Raw genomic sequence first — 12,931 nt, forward strand, 5'->3', positions numbered from 1 at the left:
CGTATTAATTTGCTTTGTAGTATTTTTGCTGAATTAACCTTATTAAATATCTGTGTTCAACTTTATCACGTCGTTCAGGCTCTTCTTCCTGAGACCAATTTGATCCGGGATCTATTTTTCATTCAACAGTACCAATCCAAAACAGAGATGGACATATGACGGCTGAAAGTATGAGAGTGACACCGAGGTTGAAAAATGCTTCTTTTAAAAGCTCAATTATGTCAACTTCAACTCCCTGGGAGCTCTGATTTTGTATTTCAGTCAATCTGATTTCACCATGCTTGTTTTTCATTGTGTTTACGACTTCACAGCGGCAAACAGGAACTTCCAAATCACATGAGATCTTCAGTGGATTTTCACATAAGAAAGAAACAAAGACAGATAGAGCCCTGGAGGCAGTGAGGCTGGGGGCTGTAAAAATAAAAGCCCTGGAAACCTCTCAGCACATTTCCTGTCTGCTCTGTCTCTGTCTCTCTCTCTCTCTCTCTCTCTCTCTCTCTCTCTCTCTCTTCTCTCTCTCTCTCTCTCTCTCTCTCTCTCTCTCTCTCTCTCTCTCTCTCTCTGTCTCTCTCTCTCTCTCTCTTTTTTTTTTGGCTTTAGGACAGATTTGAGGAAACTCGCTCGCCCTTTGTTCTCCCCATCTCACAGTTTACCCCGTCTTGCTCTCTCTCAATCTCGCTCTCTGTGTTGTCGGATGCCAGACGTCTTGGGGTGACGGCGAGCTGTGGAATAGAGGGGAGGGGGTGCTGGCAAAGTGTGAAGTGTGTGTGACAGCATTCCTCTTTCTCTGAGCGTGTGCAGGAGGTGAAGAAGAGGAACAGAAGAGCTCCAACAACTTGGAGGTAGGTGCCAACCAGCTTTCACACACTCTTGGCTGTTGCTCTCTCATGCCGACACATGCCTCTAACAGGCCTTGACACAGAAAAGATTGAACAAAGAGTTAAAAGTGGGGCATTTCCTTTTTTCATTCTTCTTCTGTAAAACACTCGTAAATGCACACATTCATGCAAAGTATGCTGCTCCAGTTTGACAGGCTGCGGATGTGATTAGAGCAGCAGGAGTTCAGTGGAAACTTTCTTTGCAGTGTTTTGTTGCATTGCTGCAGGGAAACCTGCAGGCCTGCCTGTCTGCTCACTATGATAAACATACAGTATGGACAGATAAAGTTACTGTTTTTACAGATAAAGTTACTGTTCTAACAGATAAAGTTGCTGTTCTAAAAGACAAAGTCACTGTATGAACATGTAATGACAGTGTTCTAACAGATAGTGACTGTTCTAAAAGATAAAGTTACTTTTCCAAAAGGTTAAAGTTACTGTTCTAAAAGGTTAACATTTCTGGTCTAACATATAAAGTCACTGTTCTAACAAATACAGTCACAGATAAAGTCACTGTATTGACAGATGCACAAATAAATAGATGAACCAACTGGATGATAAAAGTCACTGCATGGACAGATAAAGTCACTTTAGAGCAAGAAAGTACGAAAATCACAAATACAAAATTTGCCCAGTAGGGCTTTACAATCTGTCCACATAACATCCCTGTCCTGGCACTTCACATCGGATCAGGAAAAACTCCCCCAAATGAAGATAGTAAAAACCCTTTCACAGGGAAAAAGGCCAAGGCGGGACTTGCACCACACAGCTGAAAAGTCACTGACAGACAAAAAGTCACTATATTGACAGAAAATGTACTGCACAGTGAGATAAACAGATAAATACCTTGTATGGACGGATTAATCCAAAGTACAGTTAATTTTTTGTTTTTTGCTTTTGTAGTAGTTGTTTCAGAAATATCAGAGGCAATTTGTGAAGTTGCAGTAGCAGCAACAACTGTATAGTAATAGCTGTTTTGCTTTAGAAGTTTATTTTTACTGTCTTTTTCTATCCAATTGAATTGATGTAGTTTGGATATCCTTTTTTGTGAAGAGTTTTCGAACCTTGTGCTGTTTCGCAGTTTAAAAACATGAACATTTGGTTTTAAAACTAAATGCTCTGTATGTTTGGAATGCAAGTAATCTAATTTTAAGGTTTTGAAGTTGGACACAGTGAGCAGCTGAAAACAGCCTGAGTCTCAAAACTGTCAGCATCCGTGTTCAAAAGCCTGTGTGGTTCTGACGGTGGTCAGATCTAAAGTTAATTATTATGAACCGTATCAGTTCACCTCAGACATTGAGCAGTAGTGAATCACTTCCAGTTGCAGCAGCTGGCGGATCATTTAACAGACGTCCTGCTTTAGCAATGAGTCCTGCTGTTTGGATTCAATGCACATTTCTGCGGAGACGGACACCGAGCCTCCGGCTGTGCAGGTTGAGATTGGAAAGTGAATTCCTCTTGGAGAGATAACAGGGATGTAAGTAAAGATGTTTCTCTATTTTCATCTACTTTATTTTGAAAAATGCTTTGTCCATTGTCCAGTGTGCTAGACTACAACAAACTTACTGTCACAAGCAAAAGTTGCGCTCACAAATTTTTAACCTGCTTGCTCTCTAAGCTTTGAACTGCGCTCGCGTGTTTATTGCCTGCTCTCTCTCTCAAGTAGATTTTCTTTTTGACAGTAAGTGGGCGGACCCAGTCACTATCGTATCTCTACATCTCATTGGTTACGATCCTCGTCTTCGGATTGGCTGGATATCAGAATGCATTTCGCACCAGCAAACAATGCATGAGAAAACCCAACTAAAAGTTGACGTTCTCTGAATACCAGTGGCGGTCCGTGGTGTTGGCCATTAGGCCAGCCGTGATCGCTGCAAAAAAATAAGTGTTACAAACCGACACACTTACACAGTCCGCTCCGCCACAGGGCTCCACCACGAGCATACGGGGCGATGGGACTGACCCGCGGACCTGCGAGGTGCGCGTCACACTTTTATTGTGCAACGGGGTATCAGTGACCCTCTGACTCGCGCATGTGTTAGACTTCTTGATCCGTGTTTCAAGACCAGTCCGGTGGTTTGCCGACATCGCCGCAGACCCCTGACGCCCTTTACGTGTGCCGATCCTCGCCCTGGCGATGCAACACGGCACTAAGGACAGTGCGCCCCGGTGGACAGTGCCGGGTGCAGGGGGCGTGTTCCTCCCCAGTGGGGAGAGAAGTCACAAGCACCTAATCCACGGACCCGGGAAGCGGCGAGGTCCGGGCAAGGGCTCTCTAAAGGCTGCAACCGGAGCCTGCGTGCCACCTTCGGCACGAACCTTTCCAAGCCGACCTAGAGCGACAAACTACAGTGGAGGAAATGCACCCGATGAGGGGCAGCACAGCAAGCACAACCAAACAACCATTGAACAAAAATGCATGTTGTCCAAATGTATCAACAAAACCGCCACACTGACCCTGCGCAGTGCTGACATAACATTGCAGCACATCTGCGCCGGCAGCAACCTCTCCCCGCGCCAAGGACAGGCCGCGGGTAGAAGCACCAGCAGCCCCAGGTGAAGCAGTAACTTCAGCATTGTGGCAAGTTTAGGATTAAATACGACTGCAAATTTAAAAAACAGTAATATAATCAGCATTTCACTGACCAGACGCACATAAACTTCTGTGGAAAAGGGGTCATCAGTAAGTCCTGAGATTCTAGCTTGTAGGTTTCTATTTTTATAAATTATATTTTCAAATATTTATATCTTTGTGATTCTGTTTAGGCCGGCTGAATACTACTGTTATCGAGTCACAAAAGCAAACTTTATTAGTTTATTAATTGTTCACAGTAAGTTTACATCAGTTTCATTGAAAGGTTAAGATTTTAATTGAACTTTTACGTTAAACTACAGCGGTGTCTTATTACTTTTGATCAAATTGTTTACAATTTTCTATTAGATTTTGTGGAACTAAGTTATGGAATGACTTTTCCCAATGTCCTTCTATAAAATGTTTTTAAAAAAGGTCTAAAATAAATTCTAATTGCTGTTTTGTAAGAGGTTGTTTTTGTTTATGTATCAGTGTTCATGTCTTCCTTGTATTAGCCGTTATTAGTTATTGTATTAACTGTGATTTGTTATTGTATTAGCTGTTATTAGTTTTGTGTTAGCCGTTATTATTTCTTGTTATTAGTTATTAGTTATTGTATTAGCTGTCAGTAGTTCTTGTATTTAGCTGCTATATCAAACATGTTTAACTTTTATTAGGTGGAGGCTTCAAATAAGCCCAGTTAGCTTTTTGTCTCTTCCTGCACTGTTATATTCATTTATCTCTGTTGTAATTTTATTTTATTGTTTGAAGTGTGCAGAATAAAGAAACTCGCTGCTCCTGGAAAAAAAAAAAAGAGAGAGAGAGAGCGCAGGCAACAGACACGCAAGCGCAGTTTTAAGCTTCGAGAGCAAGCAGGTTAAAAATTTACTCTGCTAAGCCCGGCCCATCTGTCAAATTTTAAAACTGAGCCAAAAACTTTGCCCACCTCTGCTGTAGTTTCTGTAAGGAACTTTTTAAGTTATGAAACAGTTTTGATATAACTTACACGAGTAACCAAGACCATCATTAAAAAGCTTGACTAGGTAGGTCTAACACGTCGTCGGTACCACCTGGTTGGATTCTGCAACGAATCCGACAAGATCAGACCGTTTCAGACTCCAGCTGGCAACCAACCCACCGTAGACAGAACATAACATAAATTGTGGTTATCTGCATCGTGGACCATGCCTACTACAATTAATTATATGAATAATTGATATAATATTCATTGAATGTGCTGTAACTCTATTACATTATTCATTCTGGTCACATGAGATGTATTGCTTCTGTCTATCTGGGGAGAGGGATCCTCCTCTGAAGCTCTCCCTCAGTTTTTTTACTGAACCGAGGTAAGGTTCCGGGACAGGGATGTCTTATGTGTACAGATTGTAAAGCCCTCCGAGGCAAATTTGTATTTGTGATTTTGGTCTAAATAAAATAAACTGAATTGAAACAGATCTAGCTCTGCTGCTGCTTTCGACCCGCAGCAGCAGCTCTTCCTCTAGCCAGGAGCTTTGCTTCGTCTGGCTGCTCTGCCTGACCCCACTGGGAGCCCAGGCCGTATTTGCTGGGCCCGTGAAAGGAATATGAGGCATGGGAAAACCGGAACCAGGACTGCACAGGACAGACTGTCAGACTCTGCTGTAGTAAAATGGGAGGTACAAGTACCTTGTAGTAGCTTCAGGTACATAAGTATGTTTACACATTTGCATTATAAATGTGTGTTACTCACAAGTAACCTTTCACCACTGCATACAGTTTATGGCATACAAACTACTCAAATAATAGTAACACTACAGTGAAAGAGATGCATCAAAACCTCCACAAAGGTCCACAGAGCTGCAGTCGCTTTGAGGGGAACACACACACACACGCGCACACACACACACACACACACACACACACACACACACACACACACTCAGCTGAAACCTCAAACTAATGAAGCGAAGCTCGTCTGGATGGATGGGAAGTGACACGTCGGCTCCAGTTGGTGCCCTGCTTTGATCCTGAAAACACCCGCGCCCCCTTGCCCTCCTCCCCCTGCTCCACCCCAGTCCCATGCCATTTCCAGCACCTCTGCGGGTCACGCGGATTAAACCCTTGTTTCCTGCAGAGGGCCTTAGTTTTGAAGTGAAATGGAGGGTGGAAACGTTTTCCAGCTAGAAGTGTGTGTGTGTGTGTGTGTGTGTGTGTGTGTGTGTGTGTGTGGTGGAAGGAGAGGGAGGGGGGGTCTTTTCTTGGGTCTTTTATGGACTTGGAAGACTGAGAGAGGTTTTTGGTGTTGGCTATGACGGGATTTAGAGTGATAACTCATCCTTTTTTTGCAACAAAGTTTTTTAAGGGATAGATGGTGACTTGGGCTGATCAGGAATTTGTGTTGTATCACCAGATGTGTGTGTGTGTTGGAAAAGGTCAAGGATCCAATTCATCAAATTCAAAAATTGGAATCGCCTCATTTTGTTGGAATTATTATTATTTTTTTAATGAGAAATAATAGTTGCTAAATGTGAATTTTACTGTTGAGGTACAGAAAAACATGAATAAGAAGACCCTGAGATTCCCTGTTGTTACGCTAATTTAGTGAGACCAGACAAAAAGGGAAGAGGATGCAGGTAGCAGCAGACTGAATGAAAAACGCCTCAGCCTTTGTCCTTCATCGGCTCGCTTTGCTCCAGAACACAACTTCCCACGTGAAACTGGTCCAACAAGAGGACCTCGCCAATCCAATATGGCTGCTGTCAGTAATGCGCTGTTGGGGTGGCTACTGCTGCTGCTGGTGGCGACGATGTCCGTCTGCAGCAGCAATCTGGTGGCGGTGAACTCGGGTGTGGAGGTCGCAAGGGGTCGGTCGGTGTTCATCACGGAGAGGGAGCTGAAGATCAGCGTGGGCCCGACTGCAGACTGTAAGGTGGAGGTGGTGATGAATGAACCCATCACTCAGAGGGTGGGGAGGCTGACACCGCAGGTGAGGACTTGTCCGCTGTAATTCTACTGTTACACATGGACAGAACCAGCACATTGGTTTCATGGGTGTTTGGGTCTTTGCAGGTGTTTGACTGCAGCTTCCTGCAGGATGAGGTGAAATACGTCCACGACGGCAGTCCTATGCTGGACCAGGACGCAGTGATGCTGAGGGTCTACAGGTCAGTTAGCAACCGTGTCATTTAAACAATTTATTAGTTTCAATATCATGTGAAATAATCAGAAATAATAAAATAATGAACAATAAAATATTTTTATGAGTAATGCGAAAGTCTGTGAATTGACTTTGAATGTAATCTACTTGCGCCTCAAATTCGTAACGCTTTTGGTGTGAACGCAGCATTAGAGATAGGGTAAGGAGCTCAGACATCAGGAGAGAACTTGGAGTTGAGGCGCTACTCCTTTGTGTTGAACACTGACGTGCAGTCAGGGGAGGGAGGTAAGGCTGTGCCTCCCCTGTCATCATGAGAAGAAAAAGAAAGGAAATAAAATAACATAAGTATTAATATCTGTCCTCTAGTCTATGATTTTGGACCATTTTTATAGTCAAAATCGCAGAAATTCTGGATTTCCTGTTTAAATACAACAGAGACGAGAGGTGAGGCACAGATGAGCAGAGCCTGCCTCCAGATTGCGCAATCACTCACAAACTGGATTGAGCGCGTGCAAATGGCACATGCTTGTTCCCATTTCTGTGTCTGTTTCCAAAATGATGGTTAAGGACACTTTTATTATACATCTTAATTTCCATGGTGTTCAGTAATGTATTTCACGTAAGTGTGTAATATTTACGTCTCATTGATCTGACATGAATCCACGGGGAAAATGCTTGCCTTGAGGCAGCCAGTACCTCTGACTGAAGGAAAGTGGCGAAAGTGAGCCTGCTGTCCGGTAAACTCTAAAAGTGTGTAAAAGAAAAAACAACTCCACGACCACAACAAGAAATGCAACACTAGCACTGAGCTGACAGCAGTCATTTCTCGCCCTGAAAATGGAGGATTTGACTCTGCGGAGGAAAAGAAAAGACAAGGGGCGGTGTGAGGCCGTTAACGGAGTCGGTCTGAAGACCGCTTGCCCGAAGGTGCCGGTAACGCCCCGCGTCGCACCTGGTCCGGTCTTCTCTAAATCGGGTTGTCAGCTACAGCTGACACTGACGTGAAACATATTCAAACGAGTGGAACACAACATGGAACACAACATCCAGTAGTAATTGATACGGATGTGTTCAGAACATTTCTGACCACATCCAATCATCTTAACTGTACTGGTCTTACAGAAATGTTATATTATGTTAAACACAACCGTACTGGTACAGTTAAGCTTTTTGGATGTGGTCCGAAATGTACGTTTCTCGTTAACGTAATTGAAAATACATATTAGTTCTGGGCGAACGTAATTTGTAGGAGACAGGGTTGAATATACCAGAGCCACCAACTCTCACGGTTTCGCCGTGTGACACATGCTTTTTCATGTTTTCACACGCTCACACGCCACAGAAGCAATATCTCACGGCAAAAAAAAAGAGAAAAGATCTGAGAAAAAAAAGTCTGAGGCACATTGGTTCCTTTTTAAACTACTCGACAATAGATGGCGCTAAGGAGCGCATCTGTAAACCTATTCGCTGCATAGACATCCTGTTTACTCCAAACAGACAGTCGCGGGAGAAACTCAGGAGGAGCAGAGAGACTAAGGTATCGGGGCTCTCAAGTGTCACGCATTGAGCTTGACTGTCACTCATGTCGGTCTTAAGTCACGCCCTCCCGCCACACATTTCTCGTCGTCATCGCAGAATTATATAGAACTGCAAATAGGATTTTGCTCACGCACCGAAGACAAAAGACTTTACCTTCTGAACTCATAAGGTAAGGAAGAGCTCCTGATAAAGAATTCAGTTCATGTTTTCATTATAGTTAGAATAGCTGAATTCTTGAGCTGTTCCTCACTCTCCATGTCCTCGTACTCCCATGAATCGATGCCAGAGCCACTGATGTGACATAACTATTCAACCATAATAATTTACATAAACTATAAATATGACTCGAAAGTGATGAGAGACAAAGCTCCCCAAGTAATGGAAATATCAATTTTCATATCCCTCGCTTGATGCCACACATGAATAGCACACCGTTCTAGAAAGCTTACAACCTACACAGCCAAATCCCTTGTCAGACAAAGCCTCAGCAAGATATCAACCACATTCCAGCCAAAACACTGAAATATGACTTACTTTTTATTATTTTTTTTGCAAAAAACAAAGACAATACATATACATAATATCAACAGGACAACAAAACACTGAGATACAGGCCAACAATACATCATATATTTAGTGTATTTAACTATGGTGTTTGTCCATGAGAGAGAAGAAAAGGTGTGTGTGTGTGTGTGTGTGTGTGTGTGTGTGTGTGTGTGTGTTATTTAATTGTTGGGGGTAGATTGATGTGTATGGAAATATGCATGTACGTGGGTTTCAGGCTAAAAAGAAAAATGTGAGTATCAATAAAATGGGTGATGTTATGTTTGTAAAAATAGAGTGAAGGATGACCAGATGGACTGGTGTTTTGTATAATAAATGACGGAGGAGGTTTGATTTTCCATTGAGATGTGTTGAATCATTAGGTTTTTCCAGTGTGTAATGTTTATGTTATTCCTTAATTTCCAGTTCAAGAGGATAGTTTTTTGGCGATAGTTAGGGCCACAAGGAGTAATTGGCGGTTAGTTTTGTTTAGCCAGTCAATCAAACGCTATCTGCTTCAAAACACTACAATAGCAGAATCTCTGTCAGCCTAGTGGAAATTCCACAAAATCACAAACATCATTTTTGCACCTTCAAATTTTACTCCTATATGGAACAATCCCGACTTTCTAAGCCACAATAAACCCATACACAATAAACCCAAACACATCTTCACTAACAACACTCTGGTTCCATTACCCCATTTGGTTCAGAAGTATGGCATCGGGAACAATCACTTTCTGGAATATCTGCAAATCAAATCATCTATTCAATCCAAACTTAACACTAAGGACATTAATTTAGAATTACCTCTATCAACATCACAATTAATTAATATCACCTCCATAAAAAAGTTAATCTTGAAAATATGTAATATAATTTCACAGTCTGACCAAACCTCACCCATACCGTCAATAAAATGGGATTCAGATTTATCCATCACTCCCGATGCTGACTGATCTGCAATAACATCTACTTCATGACTAAAAATGAAAATTCACAAGGAATACAATATAAAATACTTCACAGAATTCACTATAGTGAGCATAAAATGTTTAAAATGGGATTCACATCAGACATCTGTCCACATTACACTCAAAATAGTCCGGATAGCTACATTCATGCCACCTGGCACTGCACACCGGTTCAACACTTTTGGGAAAAAATAACTGAGTCACTATTTGTCTTTCTGGGCTGCCTCGTCATTTATCCCCTTCACTGCGCCTGCTAGGAGACATCACAACCATGAATATGACTGACTTATGGATGAATCGATATTCTACACAGCCTTGCTTGGTATCTATTGGTGCATCTGCTTGAGCAGAGCCACTCTGTTGTGTGACCAGAGGCATCAAAGGACGAGGAAGAAAGTAGAGCATTTTAGGTCACAGTGGATCTAAAACTACGGTTCACGAAATGTGCACTATATCAGCAATCCCCAACCTTTTTTTGCGCCACAAACCTTCACGGACCGGCCGTCACGGTGTGGGCGATAAATATGTCATAATTCTGACGTATTAAACTTCTACGACCTTGCATAAAGTCAATGATAAAGTGCTTATAAATACAACTTACTATTATGCCAAGTTAGAAGGAGTCCTGAGCTTGTTTTACTGCAAGGATCCGGGTTGGGGTGATGGAAGACACCCAACCTGTGTTCTTTATACCCCGTCTAATCCATAGCTAAGACCTTTATGTCCAGTCTACTGTTTAAATTAATTTTAAAAACCCACCTATTTTTAGGCCCTTTACTCAAAAATTGCATACCTAAATTTTGGGTTAGAATTAAAGGCTACATGTGATATTTTCTTCTGATGTGTAAGTATCAGTCTATATGTTACTAGTTAAGAGTAAATAAAGATGATACACAGAAAAAAATGAAAAGGTTTCAGGTCCACCTCAAAAAAATGCACTTTCAGGATGATTATTTTCCTGAAATTATGCAGGTGTAAGGTCCAACTCTAACCCAAATCACAATATGTGAACATTCTTTCTGCAAAGATTGACCTTGTGCACATCTGTGACATTTGAGTTTTTCCATGTACCAAACCATACATTTCAGTTTTCATATGACTTATATTCAATACAGCCAAATACAGCAGTTTTGTGCTTTTTTCATAAAATAAGCTATGACAGTTTTATATAGCAATTGCTCAGTCCTTTTTATCTTGCTTCACAAGAACAGGATGTTGGAAATGGAGGCGGGGTTTTCAGAGCTACTTTGGCAATCTCAGAATATTCTGCTTTGATTTTAGACCAGAACACCAGCAGAGTTGAAACACTTTTAAGTTTAGTTTTTGGGTTAATGTATTACGTAACCTCTTGACATGAGTGCCAGTAACAAGGGACCCACAAACCGGTACCAGGCTGTGGCCCGGTGGTTGGGGATTGCTGCACTAAATTAATTACAAAAATGTTTTAACTTCACTTAATCAAAGCCAAACTTTGCAAAGATACTGTTAACATATTTTATTGTAGAAAAAAAAGATCATATACAGTATCATCAATCAATAAACCAGTAACTCATTTACTGATATTAAACCTCTTAACTAGTCTCACAAGTGTTTTCTATATATTATACCTTTTGAGATTATTTAAGGAGCCCTCGTGGTTGAGGAGATATTCTGTATTACGTATATATGTGCAAACTAAATTTTTGAGAAAACGTTAAAAGATGATAAAATGTTTGCACTGTAAATAGAGGTTTTATAAGACAATTACAAATGTGTGTATTATGTGTATTATTCAGAAATAAAATTGTCCCCAATTTCCTTCAAGAAATACAAATCTATCACCTTAAAAATAAAACCATACAAACATTTTTTTTTTTTTGCCAGATCAGCTCTTACTGGCTGTGTATTCAACTATGTTGTGAAGAAACAGTGTGTTTGGAATAACATTTTGAAACTAAATCTCAATAACTCTCTTTCAACACGCTATGTGGTGTCCCTGTGAAGGTTCACGGCCTCGGACACGCTGGTGGAGATGGTGGTTCTGCCGGTGCGGGTGGTGGACTCAGGGTCCAGCGTGGTGGAGCTGGGAAGCACTCCACTCGTGGTCCCTCTGTTCTATGGTTTATCCAACACCATTGACGGCTCCGTCCTGAACATCCGGACCACGGCAGACCTGGTTTGCATCGTCAGGCTGGTGACCACCGACACCAGCGTCCCGGCTCTGGGTCAGCTGGTGAGGGAGGAGGACTCCACACAGAGAAAGGGTATGCTGCAGTACTGCTTTAAGGTCTGGCTTACTAAATGGCATTTAAACCACAAAGAATATTACCTATTTAGCCGACAGGTAACCTCAAATCACACCTCTGGTCTACAGTCACAACATCAAGAGTCGTTGGCATTATCATTTCAAAGGAGTATTTCTTTATTTTTTTTAAAAGTAAAACCACACAACATAGCATTGCTGACATAAATGTTGTTGTTATAAAAACTGTGTTTTCAAACTTAAGCTTGATTTGTCTCCAACGGTCCGTTGTCCTCCATCAGGCAGAGAGACGGCGGTCCTCTGTCCCGGGAACAAACCCTGTCGTCGTGACACCAAGGAGGTTCGTTTCCTCAAAACCAACTGCCAAGACTTTCTGAACTCGGGTCTGAAGTACCAGCACCTCAGGTCTTCATCGCCGGAGATCGACTACATCCCCATCAGGGTGGAGCTGAGGGAGCAGGGTACCAGGGCTTTGCTGGAGGTACAGGCAACATCCGCTTTCCTTTTGATCACAGTGTAGGAAGTAGTGTGCCAGGGGGAAAACAACTTTTGCCAACACCACTCAAAAGTGCTTGAATTGAACAATGGCGACACACTGCAGTTTTGGTCCTTTCCAAGTCGGATGTTTTCCAGTTGGGATTAGCGTCTGAGAAGTTCATTGGCAGTCGAAAGGTGACATCCCACTTTTTAACGATCTCAGATCTGTGGAAATGGAAGGAAGAGGAGCAGGAGGTTGTGAAAGGGTTTAAAAAGTAAAAAAAAGTAAAATCGTCCCTTTGTTTGCACATAGGCTACGCAGTATCTTTTTTTTAAACAAAGACTTGCCATTTCTAACACGTCTGATTGTCTTTTCTTGGGCTTGTTCTCCAACACCACGTGTAACAGCAGAAGTTGTGGCAGCATGTGTTGATTTCTATGTGATACTTGTTGTGTTAAAACATACACGTTTGAAACTTTAGCATTCAGCAGATGTATTGATGTTTTTCATTCTTTAAGAACTATTTTAACGGTGATAAAAAATTAAAAAACAGAATAGTTCAAACA

The 12,931-nt window shown here is 41.8% G+C and overlaps 1 protein-coding gene across 4 annotated transcripts in view; it reads left to right on the top strand.

The window, feature by feature from the left end:
- Window positions 1-641: 641 nt before the first annotated feature.
- frem1b (Fras1 related extracellular matrix 1b) overlaps window positions 642-12,931 on the top strand; it is a 69,046-nt gene continuing 56,756 nt past the window's right edge. For all 4 annotated transcript variants that reach the window (XM_068591541.1, XM_068591542.1, XM_068591543.1 and 1 more), the window contains exons 1-5: window positions 642-842; window positions 6,129-6,418; window positions 6,502-6,596; window positions 11,629-11,888; window positions 12,169-12,368. In XM_068591541.1, the coding sequence (XP_068447642.1) occupies window positions 6,182-6,418; window positions 6,502-6,596; window positions 11,629-11,888; window positions 12,169-12,368 (792 nt within the window). In that variant the 5' untranslated portion in view covers window positions 642-842; window positions 6,129-6,181. The remainder of the gene's footprint in view (window positions 843-6,128; window positions 6,419-6,501; window positions 6,597-11,628; window positions 11,889-12,168; window positions 12,369-12,931) is intronic.

This window comes from Clinocottus analis, unplaced genomic scaffold, assembly GCF_023055335.1.
Source record: "Clinocottus analis isolate CAN_PGR_092001 unplaced genomic scaffold, fCliAna1.0.p SCAF_25, whole genome shotgun sequence".
Lineage (NCBI taxonomy): Eukaryota > Metazoa > Chordata > Actinopteri > Perciformes > Cottidae > Clinocottus > Clinocottus analis.